Raw genomic sequence first — 23438 nt, 5'->3', positions numbered from 1 at the left:
GGACAAATCTTTCCTCTGGTAGGGGAATCCAGAACAAAGCAACATAATCTTAGAATTAGGTCCAAACTGCTTAAAAATTAATCCCGACGAGGTTTTTCACACAAAGCGCTGTGAGAATGTGGAACAACTGCACCAGTCGGCCCTAGATACCAAATCAACTGAGGTGTATAAAAGGTGTGACAAAAATGAAATTTTTTTTTTAAAGATTTAGGCATCCTTAATTCTATCACAGAACATCAGGGAGAGAAACTTAAAAATATTTTGTCTGTTTTTTGGGGTCTAATGTAAACGTCACTCCGTAATCTCTCACGCTCAATCTCCCCGGAGAGCATTGGGCGCCATATTGGATTGGGTGACTTTTTGTCGTCCCGGCGGCTACCTGTAAGCAGTGGGGACCTGATTAAAATATTTAAATATGGTTCCTTCACCCTCTTAAAGACTCTTTTCCCAAATGGAACTGCTGGAGCACTAGATTCAGATTGTTAACCCTATTAAATAACCCTTGGCACCAACCATCGGCAAGTAGGCTTCTACAGCGATATTTAAAGGGATCCTCAGCTGCATTCCGGCAAGTCTCTGGTTGGACATTTTAGGCTGCGAGTAGGCTGCTGGTTGGCTTGTGGCTCCTTTTTTGGTTATCCTGGTTGTGTTCAAAACAAGTGGGCAGAGACTTTTTGGCGTTTCGGCACTAACTCTGACCGGGGGCTTCACATCATTATTGTTGGATCTTTAGGTATGTTGCTCAGTCTGCCTTTGGGGCTGGAGCATGATGAGGAGGAAGAGCTGCAAGGAAGACAGCAGGGACCTGCAGATGCTGGTAGAAGACGAGAAGGAGGGGAGGGCACAGGTTGTGTTCTGCAATAGAACTTACTACCTCAACTCAAGGGAGAAGTTGTGTGTATAGCAGCTCCGCTACACTATTACAGAGGTGTAAGTTGTTACAGCACTAACTGCTGTACCACACCTGGCCATGTACATCACTACCTATGGCTATAAAGGTGATGGTAGCCCTGAATCTATATTAATGACTTGGATGAAATGACCGAGTGTAACGTAGCCAAGTTTGCTGATGATACAAAGATGGATGGGAAACCAAATTGTGAGGACACAAAAAATCTGCAAAGAGATAGAGACAGGTTAAGTCAGTGGGCACAAATTTGGTAGATGGAGTATAATATGGGAAAATGTGAAGTTATTCACTTTGGCAGAAAAAATAGAAAAGCAAATTATAAGTTAAGTGGAGAAAAATTGCAAAGTGCTGCAGTACAGAGGGACCTGGGGGTCCTTGTGCATGAAACACAAAAAGTTAGTGTGCAGGTACAGCAAGTAATCAGGAAGGCAAATAGAATGTTGGCCTTTATTGCAAGGGGGATAGAGTATAAAAGCAGAGAAGTCCTGCTACAACTGGACAGGGTATTGGTGAGGCCACATCTGGAGTACTGCGTACAGTTTTGGTCTCCGTATTTAAGGGAGGGTATACTTGCATTGGAAGCTGTTCAGAGAAGGTTCACTAAGTTGATTCCAGTGATGAGATGGTTATGAAGATAGGTTCTAGGGGACATAGTCTCAGAATAAGGGGCCGCCCATTTAAAACTGAGATGAGGAGGAATTTCTTCTCTCAGAGGGTTGTAAATCTGTGAAATTCTCTGCCCCAGAGAGCTGTGGAGGCTGCGTCATTGAATATATTTAAGGCGGAGATAGACAGATTTTTGAGCAATAAGGGAATAAAGGGTTATGGGGAGCGGGCAGGGAAGTGGAGCTGAGTCTATGATCAGATCAGCCATGATCTTATTGAATGGCGGAGCAGGCTCGAGGGGCCAAATAGCCTACCGCTGCTCCTATTTCTTGTGTTCTTACGAATTCCTATGCCTCAGGGGCATTCCATGCTGCAACAGCTGACAAGTAAATTTCCAGTCCATTGCTGCACCAGACAGCTCATAGATGTCCTCTTTGCTAAGTGCAACCAATTTATTACCTTCCTAATGGCAGTTAAAGAAGAGGAAATGGCTCTGGCATTTGTCAGATTTTCAAGCTTCCCACATTTCCCGAGCATCACTGCATCGCCTTGCTCCATATGAAGACTACAAACTATTTCTCAACAGGAAAAGCTCTCAATCCTTGAACTCGCAGCTGGTGTGTGACCACAGGCAGAGAACCAGTCCTCAATCCCTCTACTCTTCCACCCAGACCATCCAGTGTCAGGCTGACTGCTTGGGGACAAGTGACATTCTCTGACCACATGGCTCGGGACTCCTGGCAAGTACCCAAGCACGGAGGCTGAGGAACACGACAATCAGAGCCAGGCCTCCACAAGAGTTCTGATTGAACAAGCTATTGGTATCTTGAATGAGAGGTTCCACTGCCTGGCTGGGTCTGGAGATGCCTTACAGTATAGCCCAAGAGTCTCTCCAAATTTCTGGTGGTTTGCTGCATGCTCCATAACTTTGCTTTGAAAAAGTGGAGTCACTTTTGCAGCCAAAAACAGACCCGGGACATTTTCACCACAAGGCCCTTTATAATCCCACCGATAGATTGCCCATTAAATTGGCTGACCCGATCGAAAACCCTCAACTTTCGGGGAGTAACTTCTGATGGATCAGCCTATTTAAAGGGAGAATGCACCTCTTAAAGCGAGGTTGCATTCCCTGGTGGCTTCTTTCATACATCACAGTTAGCAAATGGAAATGAAAATCAGCAGAGGTTTGCAACAGGCGTCTGAATCGGCAGCGTCCATTTTACACTATCGCCCAGAGTCAAAATTACCCCCATTCAAACTGCCACGTACAAATGACACTTGTGGCACACTAATATTTTCAATGGGCTTCACACTTGAAAAGCCTGCCTGTGATGTACGGTCACTTACTGGTCCACAGGATAGGCTGCGGGAGTGATACGTGGCTGCAATCAATGACTCCTCGACTGTGGAAAATGAAACAACTGAGTGGCAGTGGGCAGCTGCCATTTCTGCTGTTTTTATTCCGTGGGAAAAGGGCTGAAAGTGTTGGTCAGGTTGACCTATTGCTTGATATCATCCCCAGGCTTGGATGGAGGGATGGAAACAAAACAGTGGAGGGAGAAGGTGAGCTTGAGTCCCACCGTCAGTGCTATCCTAATGGCACAAGTTGGCTGTCAGCGGGTGCAATTGGCCCCACACTGAGCTGCAGTCTGCCGAGCCAATTCGGCAGTTATTTGCAGGAAGGTATGCCCGGGGCCTGCAGTCGGGGTTGGTGGCCAAATGCGGGAAGTCCTTCTGGCATCCACTGATCCTCTTTCATCGTGCAGCACTTCATAGAATCATACAGCGCTGTCAGAGGCCATTTGGGCCATCATTCATGAGCTGGCTATTTCAAAGAGCTAACCAATTATTCCCACTCCCCCGCTCTTTGCCCATAGCCTTGCAAAAAAATGTTTTCCTTTTCAAGTACATATCCTTTTGAAAGTCACGATTGAATCACCCTTTCAGGCAGGGCATTCCACTTTTGCTGTCACGCAATGCTGTAATTGTGCTCCGAAGCAACACCCCTCAGTAATTTTGAACGTGATTTTCTGACGTTTCATTTAGATGCCATCTCACTCCCCGAGCCCCACTAAAAATTTGGATTGTAGGAACTCCTTTCGATACTACCTCATCTCTTTTTTTCCCTCGTGTTCTTCATGAAATCTTAAAACTCTTTCAATTACAATTGGCGTTCCAGCTAAATAACAGACAATAGTTGCCGATTTTATATTTCCACGGAAATATTATGAGTCGATGGGAGAAGAACAAAAATAAATCTCCAAAAAACAACCAAGGAGGGAAAAAATTATAAAAATGTCAATAAAACTTAGTGAGAGAAATCGGTATTCTCAGACTGGAAAGTCAAATTTTAAAAAAGGTTAAAAAGTCTTTAGAGCTCCATTACTCAAGGTCACTCCAGATGAGCAAAGGGAGTGCTGGGCCCAATCTTGTCCTAATCAGATGCAAAATCGAGCTGCTGCTGTCAGATTGTGATATTTTTAGCTATTTGGTTTAGAGGGGTTTTGGATTTCTTTATATTATGATGTTGCTTCAAAGTTAAATTAATCCCATGGGGGTTAACTCCCAGCAGCACACAAGCTATTAATAATATGGATTAGGCCCATTTGCTAGGGAACCAAATTAAATACGTAATAGAATTGCATGTACTCACAATACCGTGGTAATTTGAGATAAGGTGATGGTGGGGAGTTGGGGCGGTAGTTGGCTAACTTCAGACCGACAATGTTTCATTCATTGAGCACAGCAGGAGGTCTAGCTATGGCAATGAATTGCCATGGTCCCCACACCAAGGGGTCCGGCCTGCAAGACCATCAGCAGGCTGGGGCCATTAGAGGGAGCAACGTGCGGCGGCATGCCACTGCAGGGAGCAGTGCGTTCTGCTGCAGGAGGGCGACTTGGTTTGATGTCAGCCAAATCCAGGTCGCCGATTGGAGCATGGGCAGGTACAGCTGGAGCGACGAGGTCGGGGCGAAGGAGCGGCGAGAGTTCATAGAGGGATGTGATCGGGGCCCAGGAGAGGCGTGAGTTCGGGGCCCACAAGAGGCGAGGGCCCAGGGGCAGCACCGGCCAGCCCACACTGCGATATGTGTGCGTACTAGGTCCGTGCAGCACAGCTGGTCTCCAGTCGTCTTGGTTAATCCTTGCCACTGGACCAAGACCTAGCTCTGTCAAGCCCGTGTGGTGACTGGTGTGCAACGGCCACCACACATTAAAAAAAATCCACGCACAGGCACCTTCCACCCTTCAAGATGTAGTTCGGGATCTGGAATATTGAAACACCTGTGAACTCATCCCTTTTTGGCGTGGAAGCAAGTCATCCTCGTTTTGAGGGACCGCCTATGATGATGACACCATGGGGAGTGGAGGGAAGATGACAATTTTGATTGGCAGCTCAATCCTGGACGAAGAGCTGAGGAAGGGCCAGAGGTTAGGCTTTAGTCTTTCTCTGGGTTGAACAAAAGTCAATGTGCAGCAGGTTTTGGGTCTGGAACAGTCTCTTATTCTGAAGTTAGCTCATTAGTGCAGCAATACTGACATGTAAAGTGACTATGTAATCTTTTATCTTTGATGTTATGAGGGGTAACAGGAAATGGGTAAATCTTGCCAAGAAAACAGTATTCTGTTCAGTTTTGTATTTCATGTAAAATAGTCCAGCTTATTGGTTTACAATTGGCCTTGTCTTATTGGAGTGCTTATCAGGTTGCCTTCCGGCAGATAGGAGAAACATGCATGGAGCACGTATTTTCATAGAATGATACAGCACAGAAGGAGATCATTCAGCCCATCTTGCCTTTGCTGGCTCTTTGTTATAGCTATTCAATTAATCCTCTTCCCTGCTCTTTCCCCATAGCCCTGTAAATGTTTACCCTTCAAGTATTTATCCAATTCTCTTTTGAATGTTACTATTGAACCTGCTTCCACCATCCTTTCAAGCAGTGCATTCCAGATCACAACAACTCACCGTGCAAAAAAAATATTTCCTCATGTTGCCTCTGGTTCTTTTGCCAATCATCTTAAATCTGTATCCTGTGGTTACTGATCCTTCTGCCACTGGAAACTGTTTCTCCTTATTTACTTTATCAAAACCATTCATGGTTTTGAACACCTCTATCAAATCTCATTTTAACCATCTCTGCTCTAAGGAGAACAACCCCAGCTTCTCCAGTCCCTCCCCATAACTGAAGCCCTTCATCCTTGGTGCCATTCTAGTAATTCTCTTCTGCACCCTCTCTAAGGTCTTGACATATTTCCTAAAGTGTGGTGCTCAGTTATTTAGTATTGCCTCTCCTCATTCTTCCTACCAAAATGTATCTCTGCATTAAATTTAATCTGCCATGTGTCTGCCCATTTTACCAGTCTATCTCTGTCCTCCTGACGTCGACTACTATCTTCCTCATCATTTACAGTATTTCAGAGATTCGTGTCATCTGCAAACATTGAAATTATGCCCTGTATACCCAAATTCAGGTCATTAATATATATCAAAAAGAGCAGTGGTGCTAACACTGACCCCTGGGGAACATCATTGTATACTTCCCCTGCACAGCAAGCAAGCCCCAGGTGGGCAGAGGAAACGTTACAAGGACACCCTCAAAGCCGCCTTGATAAAATGCAACATCCCCACTGACACCTGGGAGTCCCTGGCCAAAGACTGCCCTAAGTGGAGGAAGAGCATCCGGGAGGGCGCTGAGCACCTCGAGTCTCGTCGCCGAGAGCATGCAGAAATCAAGCGCAGGCAGCGGAAAGAGCATGCGGCAAACCAGACTCCCCACCCACCCTTTCCTTCAATGACTGTCTGTCCCACCTGTGACAGAGACTGTAATTCTCGAATTGGACTGAACAGTCACCTCAGAACTCACTTTTGGAGTGGAAGCAAGTCTTCCCCGATTTTGAGGGACTGCCTATGATGATGATGATACTTCCTTCCAGTCTGATAAACAACTGTTCACCACTACTCCCTGTTTCCTGTCCCTTAACCAATTTTGTATCCAGGTCCCTCTAATCCCATAGGCTTTAATTTTGCTAACAACATGCACGATCACAGGATGCTGTGCAAACAATGAGGGATCCTACTATTATCGTCTTTGGGCAATATTAACTAAATATTGGGCAGTAAAAGTGTAGGGGAAATGGATCTACTTACAGGAGTGATCAGTGACACCAAGCCCAAGAGAATATCCAGTGCAGAACTGAAATTTGTGATAGCTTCATTTAAATCAATTATAAGATCACTTCTTATCAGCAAGAACACTGGAGGCTTATTTAAAAAACCTGTTGGAAATTCTCACTCAGCAGGAAAGTGCCACAGATCTGACCACTGTGGATCTGTGCTAGATACTCCAGTTCCCCAGCACCTGCTCCACTCTTACACCACTGGCCTCTGTGACTGGAAAATCTCCCCATTCCTTTACTGATTAAGACGACTGGAGGTACATAATGCCATACACGCGGAGTCAAAACTGTTCCCATTCTGAGACAAAGAAAAATAACGTTTGTCATAATTCAGTAACGTTTGCGTACCGTTCCATTAAATAGAATATTGCAATAAAAATAACTTTCTTCTAAGGCCTTTTGTTAAGTGGCTCGGATTTCTGGTAGTTTGGAAATATGTATAAAGTGCATTGATGAAATGGAGGATGCCTTTTTCAAAAAAAAATCTGTGATGTGTTATTATAAATACTTACCTTGAAAATAAATGTAGCTCCTCCTCCTCCTCCTCCACCTCCCGCCCACTCCGTGATATTGCCAGCTGCTTTCAACTCCTCTTCAATCACATTATTCTCTCCCAAGCAAACACTCTGGATGGTGGGATTAACCTTTAAAACAAAGCAATGAAGGATGTAATGCTGAGGACATCAATGTGTCTGGACCAATGAGTCGTTGAAATAAAAACCCAACAGAACAGTTAGTTTTTCACAATAGAACAAAATTAAAGATCCAATTTTGATGGTGTCAAACACTTCGATAAGTTGTGTTGTTGGCTACATAGCGACTGATAAAGCAAGTTAGCAGGAATATTTCAACAAACACTTAAATTCTGGCCATTAATATCGCAAGAAAACTGTATTTCAGGATCTTTACTAGCCTTCGGTACGCTTGAAAATTCTACTCTGAGAGCTCATTACACCGATATCACTTTAGTTGTACCTCAGTGTGAACTTTAGTTATGGACACTGGGTTCAGTCACTATTCATAATTTATTAACCTTTACACATGAATTAAGCTGGAAAATCATAAAACAAATAAACAGCATTTATAGTATATATTCAAACCCACACATCCATCTGAGGGGGAGATAGCTGTATTAATGGGCAGGATACAAGAAATGCAGAACACCAGAGCTCCAACTCACTGCATCATGGAGTGATAAATTGCAGTGTCAGCTGTGGCTCAGTGGTTAGCACACTTGCCTCTGAGTCAGAAAGTTGTGGGTGCAAGCCCCACTCCAGGGACCTGAGCACAAAAAGAAATCTAGGCTAACACCCCAGTGCAGTGCTGAGGGAGTGCTGCACTGTTGGGAGATGCTGTCGTTTGGATGAGACATTAAACTGAGGCCCCATTTGTTCTCTCGAGTGGATGTAAAAGATCCCATGGCACAATTTCAAAGACGAGCGGGGGAGTTATCCCCAGTGTCCTGGCCAATATTGATCCCTCAATCAAAAAAACAAATTATCTTGTCATTATCACAATGCTGTTTGTGAGAGCTTGCTGTGTGCAAATTGGCTGCCCTGTTTTCTACATTACAACAGTGACTACACTCCAAAAGTACTTCATCGGTTGTAAAGCGCTTTGAGATGTCTGGTGTTTGTGAAAGGCGCTATATAAATTTAAGTCTTTCTAGATCACATATACATTCTATAGCTCCCCAAATAAAGGAAAATAATAATGACACTGTACTAATTGAAAGAAAAAAAAACAAAATGGATACAGAAATCTGTATGAAATGGAATAAGGAATAGGCGTGTTGTCTGTATAAAAGTGAACAAAATCACAAGACTGTGACAAGTGGAAAGGAACGTTGAAAACATTGGTCCACTGAGTGTTACTTGCTATAGGGAGGCTGACAATGGAGAGCACCTGCTTCTCTACAAGGACAACACGGTTTACCTTGGACCACTTTTTAAAAATTGAGAAACTTGGATGCAGGGCCAGGGCCCATAGTGGAGGTGAGCGCTAAGCTTGAAAAGAATAAATGAGATCTTATAAATCAGGAAATATAGATTAGGATATGCAAATTTGTGTTTTTTCTATTGTATGATCATAAGAACATAAGAAATAGGAGCAGGAGTAGGCCATTTGGTCCCTCAAGCTTGCTCCGCCATTCAATAAGACCATAGCTGATCTGATCATGGACTCAGGTCCACTTCCCTGCCCGCTCCCCATAACCCTTTATTCCCTTAACGCTCAAAAATCTGTCTTAAATTTATACAATGACCCAGCTTCCACAGCTTCCACTCTGAGGCAGTGAATTCCACAGGTTTACAACCCTCTGAGAGAAGAAATTCCTCCTCATCTCTGTTTTAAATGGGCGGCCCCTTATTCTAAGATCATGCCCCCTAGTTCTAGTTTCCCCCATCAGTGAAAACATCCTCTCTGCATCCACCTTGTCAAGCCCCCTCATAATCTTATACGTTGCGATAAGATCACCTCTCATTCTTCTGAATTCCAATGAGTAGAGGCCCAACCTACTAAACCTTTCCTCATAAGTCAACCCCCTCATCCCCGGATCGAAGGAGGAAGAAGAGCCTGGGAGAGTTAAGGTGTTCCACAGTGTTCAAGACCTGGCCATAATGTTAGTGTTGGGAAGAGGAAGATTGTGATTTAGAAAGAACATATAGTACAGTGCACTTGTATATATCTCTCGGAACAGCATTGCTGTAAACCTGAAAGCATTGGTCCACCATTTTGTTCAGGGATGGTGCAAATCTTGAAGACCCCCAAGAAATGGTAATGTGAGGAAGAAAGTCTAGAGAACGAGTCTTAAAACCAGAAAAAGTATATAAACATATATATTAATCCCAGAAGTATAAAATGAAATGATCACTGACTTGCTGAAGCACCAGGGGACACGCATTAACTCAGATCAAAGATAAAGTGCTTAACTGGATATGAGGGTCATAAAAACACAGCAATATCTCTGTTTCAAAAGTAAGCCCAGGGAGTTTGGAGCAGACAGTAGAATCATTAAAATGTTTTATTCAGTGGCAGTTAAAAACTGTCATTACCTTCGGCCTCAGTTTGTGGCAGGGGAGTCAGGTCGACAAATATAAAACAGATAAAATAAGATTGTTAAACTCAGCAGATCAGAAGATCCTCTTTTTGATATTTCAAGATGGCTTATACGAGAAAATATTGGGAGAAAGGAAAATAGGTCGAAACAAGCAACAGGATTTCTTCAAACTTCAGGATTTCAGAGTTCCTATAATACAGAATCTGAAGTCCACGAACTGCAGACAACAATAACAACTTTTATTTTTATAGCGCCTTTAATGAAGTAAAACATCCCAAGGCGCTTCACAGCAGTGTTATAAGACAAAACAAATAAATTTGACACCGAGCCACATAAAAAGAAATTACGGCAGATGACCAAAAGCTTGGTCAAAGAGGTAGGTTTTAAGGAGCGTCTTAAAGGAGGAAAGAGAGGTAGAGAGGCAGAGAGGTTTAGGGAGGGAGTTCTATAGCTTGGGGCCCAGGCAGCTGAAGGCACGGCCCCAATGTTTGAGCGATTATAATCAAGGATGCTCAAGAGGGCAAAATTAGAGGAGCGCAGACATCTTGGTGGGGTTGTGGGGCTGGAGGAGACTACCAGAGGGGTGAGGCCATGGAGGAATTTGTAAACAAGGTTTGAATTTTGAAATCGAGGTGTTGCTTAAATGGGAGCCAATGTAGGTCAGCGAGCACAGGGGTGATGGTTGATTGGGACTTGGTGCGAGTTAGGACACGGCCAGCCGTGCTTTGAATGACCTCATGTTTACATAGGGTATTAGTATAGTATAGTAAATTGAAGAGTGGAAGATGCCTGTGCGTGAATTCTTTTAACATGGTGTCAGGAGTGCATTGGAATCGTCAACTCTAGAGGTAACAAAGGCATGGATGAGGGTTTCAGCAGATGAGCTGAGGCAAGGGCGGAGACAGAGACCACCAAGTAAACCCTAAATAAGATGCTCCTCATGAACTATTTTTTAAAGCAGCTCACACATTCCACTAGATTGATGGGCTGCAGATTTACATCCTCATCATCATAGGCAGTCCCTCGGAGTCGAGGAACACTTGCTTCCACTCCTGAAGTGAGTTCTTTGGTGGCTGAACAGTCCAATATGAGAAACACAGACTTTGTCACAGGTGGGACAGATAGTCGTTGAGGGGAGGGATGGGTGGGACTGGTTTGCCGCTCGCTCTTTCCACTGTCTGCGCTTGATTTCTGCATGCTCTCGACGATGAGACTCGAGGTGCTCAGCGCCCTCTTAGATGCATTTCCTCCACTTAGGGCGGTCTTGGGCCAGGGACTCCCAGGTGCCAGTGGGGATGTCGCACTTTATCAAGGAGGCTTTGAGGGTGTCCTTGTAACGTTTCCTCTGCCCACCTTTGGCTCGTTTGCCGTGAAGGAGCTCCGAGTAGAGCACTTGCTTTACTACTGCCCACTATTGTCAACATAATAAACTGTTGTCAACATAATAAACTGTTGATATCAATTGTGCTACCTTGAGCAGTTATTGCAAACACTCCAATGGAATGGCCTAAAAAAAAGGACCAAAGGTTTGATTCAAGATATCATGATTTAAGAGGAGTGAGAACAGAGCTGAATCCTACCTCTTTCAAAGTTGCACAATTAGACATGTGGAGGTCCAGAGCTACATGAATAAGTCTATTCAGGGATAACCAGGAAAGGGAGATGCTGTGTAAATAGTTCCCGAGTCCTATTTATGTGCAGCAGTGCCCTAAACTGACAGAGCTGAATTATCCCTCACCGCACTAGGAAACTATGAAATATAGGTACATATTGATAACTATCTTGTGAAAAACATGCCAATTTCAAATTCAATCCATTGATTCAATTTCTTCCACCCTCAGCTTTTCCCATAAGGGATCTGGTTATACATAACAAGGCTGAAAGATCTTCTGAATATTGCTTTTCAGTATGGTTGCTGCTTGGAACAATATGTACATTGTAAATTCAAATGGATGACAATGTTTCCATTGAGGTCCTTTAACAGAAGAATGGGTAGTGATCATGTGTCAACTCTGAAGTTTCCTTTCAGCAGCCTCATAATACCTACTCTTCTCGAAGGTTTGCAGATCAATAATAGAATGATCACCATTAGCACATATGTTAAAACTAAACAATAAGTTTCTCAACCCGTATAAGAAATGAACTAGTCGCCAATCCAGATGCGTTGACTAATAATTTCAAAGCCACGACTCAGAAAGCATCAGGAAATGCCTACTTTAATAACACTGATGTGCCCTTCCTAATTATAGAGGTTCTGACCACAAGGCATGTGGCAAGAGGTTAGTAATAACCCTTGTTCTGATTATTCGCTCCATACCGCCTTATTTCCCCGATGTCATGTATCTTAAATTATTATATATAACTGTATCCTAACATGCTATACATGACTGTAATAAGATATGACCTGTAACCACCAGCATACCTTACCACCAGGGGTGCACTTGCAAGAGACAGGTATATAAGGACAGGTCTCAGGCAAGTGCAGCATTCCAGAGCTGTGAAATAAAGGTGCAGGTCCAGAGTGACCTTGACTTCACTACATGCCTCGTGTGAATCTGTACTGATGGGACAGGACATTACACCCGAGGCATTGGAGGCTGTTCAGAAAAGGTTCGCTAGGTTGATGTCGGAGATGAGGGAGTTGACTTATGAGGAAAGGTTGAGTAGGTTGGGCCTATACACATTGGAGTTCAGAAGAATGAGAGGTGATCTTATTGCAACATATAAGATAATGAGGGGGCTCGACAAGGTGGATGCAGAGAGGATATTTCCACTCAAAGGGGAAACTAAAATTAGGGGACATGGGGCTAGAACCTCCACTTTTTTTGCATGCTTTACGCCTACTTAATGCCCATTTTACCGCTGAAATGATGTATAACGCCCAGATATCACCCATTTAGCCACAAAATAGAAACTGATGCCCATTTTTCGGAAACTTATCGCCGAGCATTACTTTCCCCATGTGCTTAATGCCGGGAAAAAATATTACTGCCCGCCCACTTTTTTGGTGCGAAATTATTAGAATGGGCGAAATCAACGCCCATAATATTGCCCAGCGTTAATTTCCGCACTGATTTAATGTCGAGATTCAATAATACCACCCGCCCTATTTTTTTTGTCGTAAAGAGCATATTTATCGAAACTAATGGCTATGAGATCGCCCATTGTCAATTTCACCACCTCGCACACATATCGCCCACAATATCACTCGCCCAAAACACAGGCCAGAAAAAGTGGAACTAACCGGAACTAATCACAGCGTTATGGACGCCATGTTCTACATCACATGTCGCATCCTTTAAAAAGCTGTTCTGCTTCAACCTCGGGGGAGTTCGAATGTACTCTGCAGATCGTTGGAGTTGATGTGAACATCTCTGCAAATATCTCGACCATACTGTGACCGATTGGAATTGAATAGGTGCCTTCATCGGGACATTCCTTGTTTGTGACCAATCGGTGGAAAACAGAGAGCTATAGCAATGGGGCCTGTCCTTTCTCACCCTCTCTTGGTAACCAACTACATGCAGCAGACTCGACATCGCCGAAGGAACGCTCCACTGCATTATGTGCCCAATGTAAGACGTGACAGACTGATGAGGAGGACCAGACATTACACCCCCCGCAAGTATAGGGAGAAGCATTCTTATCTTGACTTGCCCGACACCACCTGCCTTCGGAGACTGCGCTTCCACAAAGAGGTTATCACTGAGGTATACCAGCTCATAAGGGCAAATCTGCAGCCAGCCAGCACCATCAGTACTGCACTGTCCGTCGAGGTCAAAGTCACCGCGACACTGTCGTTCTACGCCTCGGGTTCTTTTCAGGGCACAGCTGGCGACATTTGCGGACTTTCTCAGCATGCCACACATTGCTGCATTAGACAGGTCACTGAAGCCCTGTATGCACGCAAGAAGGACTTCATCAGCTACCCGATGACCAGGGAGGCACAGAGTGAGAGGGCTCAAGGATTCTCCAGAATTGCAAACTTCCCCAAGGTGCAGGGAGCAATAGACTGTACGCACATCGCGATGCGGGCACCTTTTCAGGATGCAGAGGTTTTCAGGAACCGCAAGGGAGTCCACTCCCTGAATGTCCAACTGGTTGTCGACCACCAGCAAATTATACTGGCAGTGAATGTTCAATTTGCGTGAGAGCACTGTATCTGACTTGTTTAACAATGAGCCACAAGGTCAATGCTGGATGCTTGGTGACAAAAAAATTGGCCTCGCCACCTGGCTGATGACCCCCCTGCGTGACACTCACACCGAAGCCGAGAAGTAATACAACGAGAGCCACAGATCCACTCGCACTATCATGGAGAAAACCATTGGAGTGCTTAAGCAGCGCTTTAGATGTCTGGACCACTCAGGAGGCGAGCTCCAATACCACCCTGAGCAGGTAGCTCAATTCGTGGTGGTGTGCTCCATGCTGCACAACTTGGTTATCAGGAGGGGACAAGAATTGCTTGATGAGTCTGACAGTCCACCTCACCAGAGAGAGAAAGAGGAGGATGTGGAGGCAGATGCTGACATCGGCCCAGACAATCAGGCTGATGCTGAAGCCATGCCCCCGCCCCGCTGTAGACTGCGTGAAAGGGCCCGTGTGGCATGACAGCTGCAAGAGCCTTACATCAGGAGCTCATAAATGATCGCTTTGCCTGAAAGAACATTGGTGGTATTTACAAGGCTGACACACTGCTGGGTGTGCAGGTGATACATCAATGGTGGGCATCACCTTGGTGACAGTTAAAGTTTAAGTTGATTGAAGTTAAGTGTCATACTGTTTGAGTTAAGGAATCACCAGCGTGTAATGGTGCAGTTATCTGAGCCAATGCTCAACAAGGTTTTGTTAAATAAAAAATATTTAAACCAAACATTTGTCTGAAATCATCAGTATTTCTGTAAAAATCAACGGATACGGGAGAGGACAGTCCTGAGGTGGGAATGTACTCTGAGCCAGAAGCAAGATGTTGCTGCTGGCTCTCATGTATGGTTGCCAATGCGGGTGCGTCACCTTGGGGAGCCCTCTGCTACCAGTGTTCCTGGCTACCAGCTCCAGGACCTCCACCATCCCTTCCATGTTATATCTTATTTGTTGGACAAAAACTCGGTGCCAACTATGTTCTGGGTGCTTAGTAGGCTTTTTGCTACTGGTGAATCTCCCTCGTGCCTCCCACAACAGCTAAACAAGCACACACCACAGCCACGCACGCCTTCATTCCCTCTGAGCTCCCTTTCTCTCTGTCTCCTCTTCTGCGCATGTCATGATGACCCTTGACCTCCTGAATCGCGGGAATCGAACATTGCCATGCCGTTGCTAAGGACAGCGACACTTTACGGCAGAAGGTCAGCGAGATTTAACGCTGCCACCCATTTCATATCGCTCGCTGTAACGCCTATTTTAAAAAATGGAGACTAGGTGCTTTGAGATTGGGCGAGAAACCGGCGATCTGGAAACCCTTTTTTACCGCCCATGCCGGAAATAATGCCCATTTTTGGGCGATAAGCACAAAAGTGGAAAATCTAGCCCACAGTCACAGAAAAAGGGGTCGCCCATTTAAAACTGAGATGAGGAGGAATTTCTTCTCTCAGAGGGTTATAAATCTGTGTAATTCTCTGCCCCAGAGAGCCGTGGAGGCTGGGTCATTGAATATATTTAAGGCGGAGATAGACAGATTTTTGAGCGATAAGGGAATAAAGGGTTATGGGGAGAGAGCAGGGAAGTGGAGCTGAATCCATGATCGGATCAGCCATGATCTTATTAAATGGCGGAGCAGGCTTGAGGGGCCATATGGCCTACTCCTGCTCCTATTTCTTATGTTCTTATGTTCAAGGGACTTTGGGTCTTCCCCACATTGATGCAGTTGCGATCAGGGACTCAAGTATGATGCTTTTTTTCCCTAAATTTATTTTATATATATGTTTCAAGGGTTAGAAAAGTTGAGGAACTTCCACACATAAACAATCTCCTGAAAATGTTAGGTCTCTGGTTCAGTTGCAGTGACCTTTTGCTTGTTTTTAGGTTCTTTTTCTTACATTATCCATCATTCTTCTGAAATCAGAAAAATGTTACAAATGTTTTGAGGAATATAAACAGAAAACGTGGAAATGTACAGCAGTTCGCTTACTATCCGAAAGGGAAGGAGGGGTTAGTGCTTCTAGTGTAACCTTTCATCAGAACCAGCGGCCAGTCACAGACAAAATATTAACCCACCTTTCGCCTTCAGATGCTGATTGACTTGCGGAGCATTTTTTGGCATTTACCATTTTTATTTCAGATTTTCAACATTTTTTTTTTACCTCGAAATGTTTTGAGCCTATTTGTCATGATGAAGATGTGCAATAGATGTCCAATTAAAATTTCTTCAAAACAGAGATTTAATTTATAATTTTGCTGCTCTTTCAGTTTATTACGTTACCTCACAAGCATCATGGGTGGAGCTCCAAACATGACATTGTTCAAAATGCTGCTAAGATTGCATATACGAATGAAGTCATTTGTGCTGTAACTAATACCATTACAATCCTCTGAATTTTTATTTTTGACTCTTTCGTAAAATTCATTTCTGGTATGTGGGCATTGCTGGGAAGTCCAGCTTTTACTGCCCATTCCGAGTTGCCCTGAGAAGGTGTGGTGGGCCTACTTTGTACAATAGCGTGGCCCTTGCTAACATAAGAACATAAGAACAGCAGGAGTAGGCCATTTGGCCCCTCGAGCCTGCTCTGCCATTCAATAAGATCATGGCTGATCTGAAAATATGTACAGGCGCAGATGGGGTTACTTCAGGGCGACAGCCAACTACATTGTTTTGGGACATGTCGGCCAGACCCGGTAAGGACAGCATGCTTCCTACTCTAAAGGACATTAGTGAACCAGCTGGGTTTTTGTGACAATCCTTCAGCTTCACGATCACTTTTACTGATACCAGCTTTCTCTTGTTCCTCCTAAACTACAAATAAGTCATCATCGACATCCTTTCACCTCCCTCGATCCTGCGTGTTGAAATATGCCATTGCGCCATCTCCTATTCTATCCCTTTGTTTCCCGGGGCCTCAGAACTGTGAAACTTCTTAACCTGCTTCAGTCTTCCCTTTCTCCCACACTCTATGGGCTTTTAACACCCAAGACTGACATTACCTCACCACGAATACTCGATTTACCTCATCTTCTGCACACTTTTCAACCTGGGCAGTGTCCTGTACAATGGCCCATGCCCTCTTACCTCGGTTCCTTTAATAAAATAAAATGTAATTTACATTTGCAAATAATAAGGTAAAGTTTAGAAAGAGTTTGTCTGAGCTGAAACCTCACAGGCATTTTCAATCTCAACATTTCATCTATTAAAGCACCCAGAGAGCATTTATCTTTTCACTTGCTCACTTCAACATATAATTAATTGAAATTTGGCAACAGCTTCTTTGTCACCATCATCTTTTGAAAGAGTCTTCAATGTATTCTACTCCACACCATTTCAATCTGCCCATTTGATTATACAATTTAGCTCTTCTCATCCCTTATCATTAGTCATTTTCTGACTGACCTGCCTTAGCATTCCATCATCAGTAAATTTAATTAACTGAGTGTTGGGAGTATACAGCTTTTAAATCATTTGCTATCACTGAATGTAACTGAGTCCCATTTAAGGTTCACTGTGGCAGATCTCTAGATTTCATTTGTCAGGAAGAGTAATGCAGCTGCAGCTTTATCTCACGTGGCAAATGGTAATGAATCTCTGGGATCCACTTTAATTGGTTCATCAGTATTTGAAGCTGCACAACTGTTGAATGCTTTCTGCATATTCATGAAAAGAATCTAACTGTCACAAAGACTTAGACTCAACTCATTTATCAATTCGAGATAAGGCTGGAACAAGTCAGAACAACAGCTCTTGATCGCAATTCTTGACTTGAACTTCAAATTAGGATTTCTCATTAGGGTTAGGGTTAGGGTTAGGGTTAGGGTTATTCAGCCTTGTCTCTCACAAGACCTGCCATTCCATTTGGACAGAATAAGCATGGATGGCATCGCTAGTGATACCAGATCCAAAACACGTAACAACAACAAAATGGGGAGCCCGTCCCTAATCTGCAAGGAATGAGTGGAGCTTCACTTGTGAGGTTATCCACTTTGGTGGCAAAAACAGGGAGGCAGAATATTATCTGAATGGTGGCAGATTAGGAAAATGGAGGTGCAACAAGACCTGCGTGTCATGGTGCATCAGTCATTGAAAGTTGACATGCAGGTACATCAGGCGGTGAAGAAGGCAAATGGCATGTTGGCCTTCATAGCGAGAGGATTTGAGTATAGGAGCAGGGAGGTATTACTGCAGTTGTACAGTGTCTTGGTGAGGCCACACCTTGAGTATTGTGTGCAGTTTTGGTCTCCTAATCCAAGGAAGGACATTCTTGCTATTGAGGGAGTGCAGCGTAGGTTCACCAGACTGATTCCCGGGATGGAAGGACTGACATATGAAGAAAGACTATATCGACTAGGCTTATATTCACTGGAATTTAGAAGAATGAGAGGGGTCTCATTGAAACATATAAAATTCTGACGGGATTGGACAGATTAGATGCAGGAAGAATGTCCCCAATGTTGGGGAAGTCCAGAACCAGGGGTCACAGTCTAAGGATAAGGGGTAAGCCATTTAGGACCGAGATGAGAAGAAACTTCTTCACTCAGAGAATTGTGAACCTGTGGAATTCTCTACCACAGAAAGTTGTTGAGGCCAGTTCGTTAGATATATTTAAAAGGGAGTTAGATGTGGCCCTTACGGCTAAAGCGATAAAAGGGTATGGAGAGAAAGCAGGAATGGGATACTGAAGTTGCATGATCAGTCATGATCATATTGAATGGTGGTGCAGTCTCGAAGGGCCAAATGGCCTGCTCCTGTACCTATTTTCTATATTTCTATGTTTCACTTCAGAAAATAGCACAAATATTACAGAGGAAGAATGAAAAATAGTCATTTGGGGGCAAATGCACGCGGTTGGTTAGTAAACATTGATCCATTTTGATGAAGAGTGAGTTCAGAGTGAGTACATTGGGGCTGTTAGGTAACATTAGGCAGGCCCCACTGTACTTAATGGATCACATAATGCAGCCATCATCGTACCACCTATAGACACAAAATGTATGGAACGATGGAGTCACTCGCTGGGGCTGAAATTCAACATCGGCGAGGGCACAAAATGCGCAGTAGCAGATTGGCTGCCCGTTATACACCCCGCTTAATCTTCCTTTTCATTTAAGTCAATGGAAAGAAAAATCAGCCGTGGTGTGCAATGGGTAGCCAAGGTACTATCGGACATTTTACGCCTCTGGCAAAGTTGAATTTTACCCCACTATTTTTTATATATAATGGGTACTGTCTCTCCTTATTCTTCCTCCTAAAAATGATTCACTCCAGATTCCACAAGGAATTACATTACATCATGTATTAAACTGCCCAATCTACTAAAATGCTATCTGCTCCTAAAGTCACTTACTGTCCACTTTACAGTTAACGACATTACCTATTGTTACACAGTCTGCACAACTTGATACTTCCCTCCAATACCCAAGTTATACCTATAGGTCCACACCCAGAAATTCCTGCAGAGTTCTTGAAGTGGGGTGAATTGTGGGTGGTTCGGAGCGACTAGCAACTGCCACGCTGTCCACATACGGCTCCAACAACACTGGAAATCAAGGACTCACAGCTGTCGCTAGCATCCAGCATTGCTAACGGTATCAATGCATGTAATATTTGATAGCAGGTGTTCTATGGACTCTCCCTGAAAGTGCCAGAATCTCAACAGGTGGAACCTTGTTGGATCCAAGTTCCGCCTCAAATTCCTTTCCCCTATGGACATTACATCAAAACAGCCGTTCTCGGCCCATGGAATTTAAGGGCCATTAGGAAGAGCAATGATCCCAACACTGAGTCCTGGAGACATTGTTGTTTACATCTCTACAGTCGGAAAAATATATTAAGCACAATTTGCCGCTTTCTATCCTTAGGCTAGTGGCTGGCTGGCAACTTTGAGATCAGGGCTACCCATGGTAGTAGTGGCTGATGATCTTGGGTTGCTTCCTTAGGATCCTGGTGAGCACCAATATAATGAGGCTCATGACAGCATTAGTATTCCAATAGGACAGACACATGGGGCTAGATTTTCCACGTTTGTTGCATGCTTAACACCCACAACGCCCATTTAAATGCTGAAATGACATCTAACGCCCATATATCGCCTATTTAGCCACAAAATGGAAATTGACGGGCATTTTTTGGAAACTTATCGGCGAACGTTACTTTCCCCATGTGCGTAACGCCGGGAAAAAATACCGCCCGCCCACTTTTTTTGGGCGGAATCATCAGAATGGGCGAAATCAATGGCTATAATATCGGCCAGCGTTACTTTCCGCACGGAATTAACGCCGAGATTCAATAATTCCGCCCGCCCATTTTTTTTGTCGTAAAGAGCATATTTACTGAAACTAATGCCCGGGAGATCGCCCACCGTCAGTTTCACTACCTCGCATACATATCGCCCACAATATTGCTCGCCCAAAAAAACGCCCAGAGAAAGTGGAACTGTTCTGAACTAAAGCCAGCGGTGTGGCTGGCATTTTTCAAATCGCAGATCGCTTCATTCAAAAGGCTGCTTCAACTTCGGGGGAGTTTGCATTGACTCTGGAGTTCTTCTCAGGCGAAGTGACCATCTCAACAGACATATTTTCAGACTCTGGACTATTGGGGGTTTACTCTTGGTGTATTTTAGTGAGGAAATTATTGCTTCTGATCAATCGCTATTATACTTTCATTGCAATGGGGCCAGCCATTTCTCAGCCTGCATCGATTAATACGCAGATGCTGCAGAGTGCAGATGGCTCAATGTGTGATGCACATCATTATGTCCCCAATTTAAGACATGCAAGAATGAGGAGGAGGGCCAGACCATATACACACCGCACGTACAGGGAAAAGAGGTCTCACCTCGACTTGTCCGACCACACCTGCCTTCGGAGACTACGCTTCCACAAGGTGGTGATCAATGAAATATGTGAGCTCATCAGGCCACATATGCAGCTTGCCATCAGGACATCAGTGTCGGTCGAGGTCAAGGTCACCGCGGCACTGACTTTCTACGCGTCCGGTTTCTTTTGGGACTCCGCGGTCGAGATTTGTCCTCTATCACACCATGCCAGATATGGGAATGGATGACCAACAGGAAGAGCAGTGCAAGGAAGGTAGTGCAGGGGTCCCCAGCGGTCATCCCCCTGCAAAACAGATACACCGCTTTGGGTACTGTTGGGGGGGGGGGTGGATGACTCACCAGGTGAGGGCAGCAGCAGCCAAGTCCATGGCACCGTGGGTGGTTCTGCTGCACAGGAGGGCAGGAAAAAGAATGGGAGAGCTATAGTGATAGGGGATTCAATTGTAAGGGGAATAGATAGACGTTTCTGCGGCCACAACCGAGACTCCTGGATGGTATGTTGCCTCCCTGGTGTAAGGGTCAAGGATGTCTCGGAGCGGGTGCAGGACATTCTGAAAAGGGAGGGTGAACAGCCAGTTGTTGTGGTGCACATTGGTACCAACGATATAGGTATAAAAAGGGATGAGGTCCTACAAGACGAATTTAGGGAGCTAGGAGTTAAATTAAAAAGTAGGACCTCAAAAGCAGTAATCTCAGGATTGCTACCAGTGCCACGTGCTAGTCAAAGTAGGAATTGCAGGATAGCTCAGATGAATATGTGGCTTGAGGAGTGGTGCAGCAGGGAGGGATTCAAATTCCTGGAACATTGGAACCGGTTCTGGGGGAGGTGGGACCAGTACAAACCGAACGGTCTGCACCTGGGCAGGACCGGAACCAATGTCCTCGGGGGAGTGTTTGCAAGTGCTGTTGGGGAGGAGTTAAACTAATACGGCAGGGGGATGGGAACCTATGCAGGGAGACAGAGGGAAGTAGAATGGGGGCAGAAGCAAAAGATAGAAAGGAGAAAAGTAAAAGTGGAGGGCAGAGAAACCTAAGGCAAAAAGCAAAAAGGGCCACATTACAGCAAAATTCTAAAGGGGCAAAGTGTGTTAGAAAGACAAGCCTGAAGGTTCTGTGCCTCAATGCGAGGAGTATTCGGAATAAAGTGGACGAATTAACTGCGCAGATAGCAGTTAACGGGTATGATGTAATTGGCATCAAGGAGACATGGCTCCAGGGTGACCAAGGCTGGGAACTCAACATCCAGGGGTATTCAACATTTAGGAAGAATAGACAGAAAGGAAAAGGAGGCGGGGTGGCATTGCTGGTTAAAGAGGAAATTAATGCAATAGTAAGAGAGGACATTAGCTTAGATGATGTGGAATCGGTATGGGTGGAGCTATGGAATACCAAGGGGCAGAAAACGCTCGTGGGAGTTGTGTACAGACCACCAAACAGTAGTTGTAAGGTTGGGGACAGCATCAAATAAGAAATTAGGGCTGCATGCAATAAAGGTACAGCAGTTATCATGGGTGACTTTAATCTACATATTGATTGGGCTTACCAAACTGGTAGCAATACGGTGGAGGAAGATTTTCTGGAGTGTATTAGGGATGGTTTTCTAGGCCAATATGTCGAGGAACCAACCAGGGAGTTGGCCATCCTAGTCTGGGTGATGTGTAATGAGAAAGGACCAATTAGCAATCTTGTTGTGCGAGACCCCTTGGGGAAGAGTGACCATAACATGGTAGAATTCTTTATTAGGATGGAGAGTGACACAGTTAATTCAGAAACTAGGGTCCTGAACTTAAGGAAAGGTAACTTCGATGGTTTCAGGCATGAATTGGCTGGGATAGACTGGCAAATGATACTTAAAGGGTTGATGGTGGATAGGCAATGGCAAACATTTAAAGATCACATGGATGAACTTCAGCAATTGTACATCCCTGTCTGGAGTAAAAATAAAACGGGGAAGGTGGCTCAACCGTGGGTAACAAGGGAAATTAAGGAGAGTGTTAAATCCAAGGAAGAGGCATATAAATTGGCCAAAAAAAGCAGCAAACCTGAGCGCTGGGAGAAATTTAGAATTTAGCAAAGGAGGACAAAGGGTTGAATTAAGAGGGGGTAAATAGAGTACGAGAAGAAGCTTGCTGGGAACATAAAAACTGACTGCAAAAGCTTCTATAGATATGTGAAGAGAAAAAGATTAGTGAAGACAAACGTAGGTCCCTTGCAGTCGGACTCAGGTGAATTTATAATGGGGAACAAAGAAATGGCAGACCAATTGAACAAATACTTCTTCGGTTCTGTCTTCACGAGGGAAGACACAAATAACCTTCCGAATGTACTAGGGGACAGTGGGTCTAGTGAGAAGAAAGAACTGAAGGATATCCTTATTAGGCTGGAAATTGTGTTAGGGAAATTGATGGGATTGAAGGCCGATAAATCCCCGGGGCCTGATAATCTGCATCCCAGAGTACTTAAGGAAGTGGCCCTAGAAATAGTGGATGCATTGGTGATCATTTTCCAACAGTCTATCGACTCTGGATCAGTTCCTATGGACTGGAGGGTAGCTAATGTAACATCACTTTTTAAAAAAGGAGGGAGAGAGAAAACGGGTAATTATAGACCGGTTAGCCTGACATCAGTAGTGGGGAAACTGTTGGAATCAATTATTAAAGATGAAATAGCAGCGCATTTGGAAAGCAGTGACAGGATCGGTCCAAGTCAG

General features: G+C 44.4%; 1 protein-coding gene across 1 annotated transcript in view; it reads right to left on the bottom strand.

The window, feature by feature from the left end:
- The window catches only part of LOC139272598 (ALK tyrosine kinase receptor-like), a 1661561-nt gene that overhangs the window by 127370 nt on the left and 1510753 nt on the right, over positions 1-23438 (bottom strand). The window contains exon 14 of the mRNA XM_070888679.1: positions 7204-7335. Coding sequence (XP_070744780.1) covers positions 7204-7335 — 132 coding nt within the window. The remainder of the gene's footprint in view (positions 1-7203; positions 7336-23438) is intronic.

This window comes from Pristiophorus japonicus, chromosome 9, assembly GCF_044704955.1.
Source record: "Pristiophorus japonicus isolate sPriJap1 chromosome 9, sPriJap1.hap1, whole genome shotgun sequence".
Classification (NCBI taxonomy): Eukaryota; Metazoa; Chordata; class Chondrichthyes; family Pristiophoridae; genus Pristiophorus; species Pristiophorus japonicus.
The sequence above is the reverse complement of the archived record's forward strand: the minus strand, read 5'-3'. Positions and strand labels throughout refer to the sequence as shown.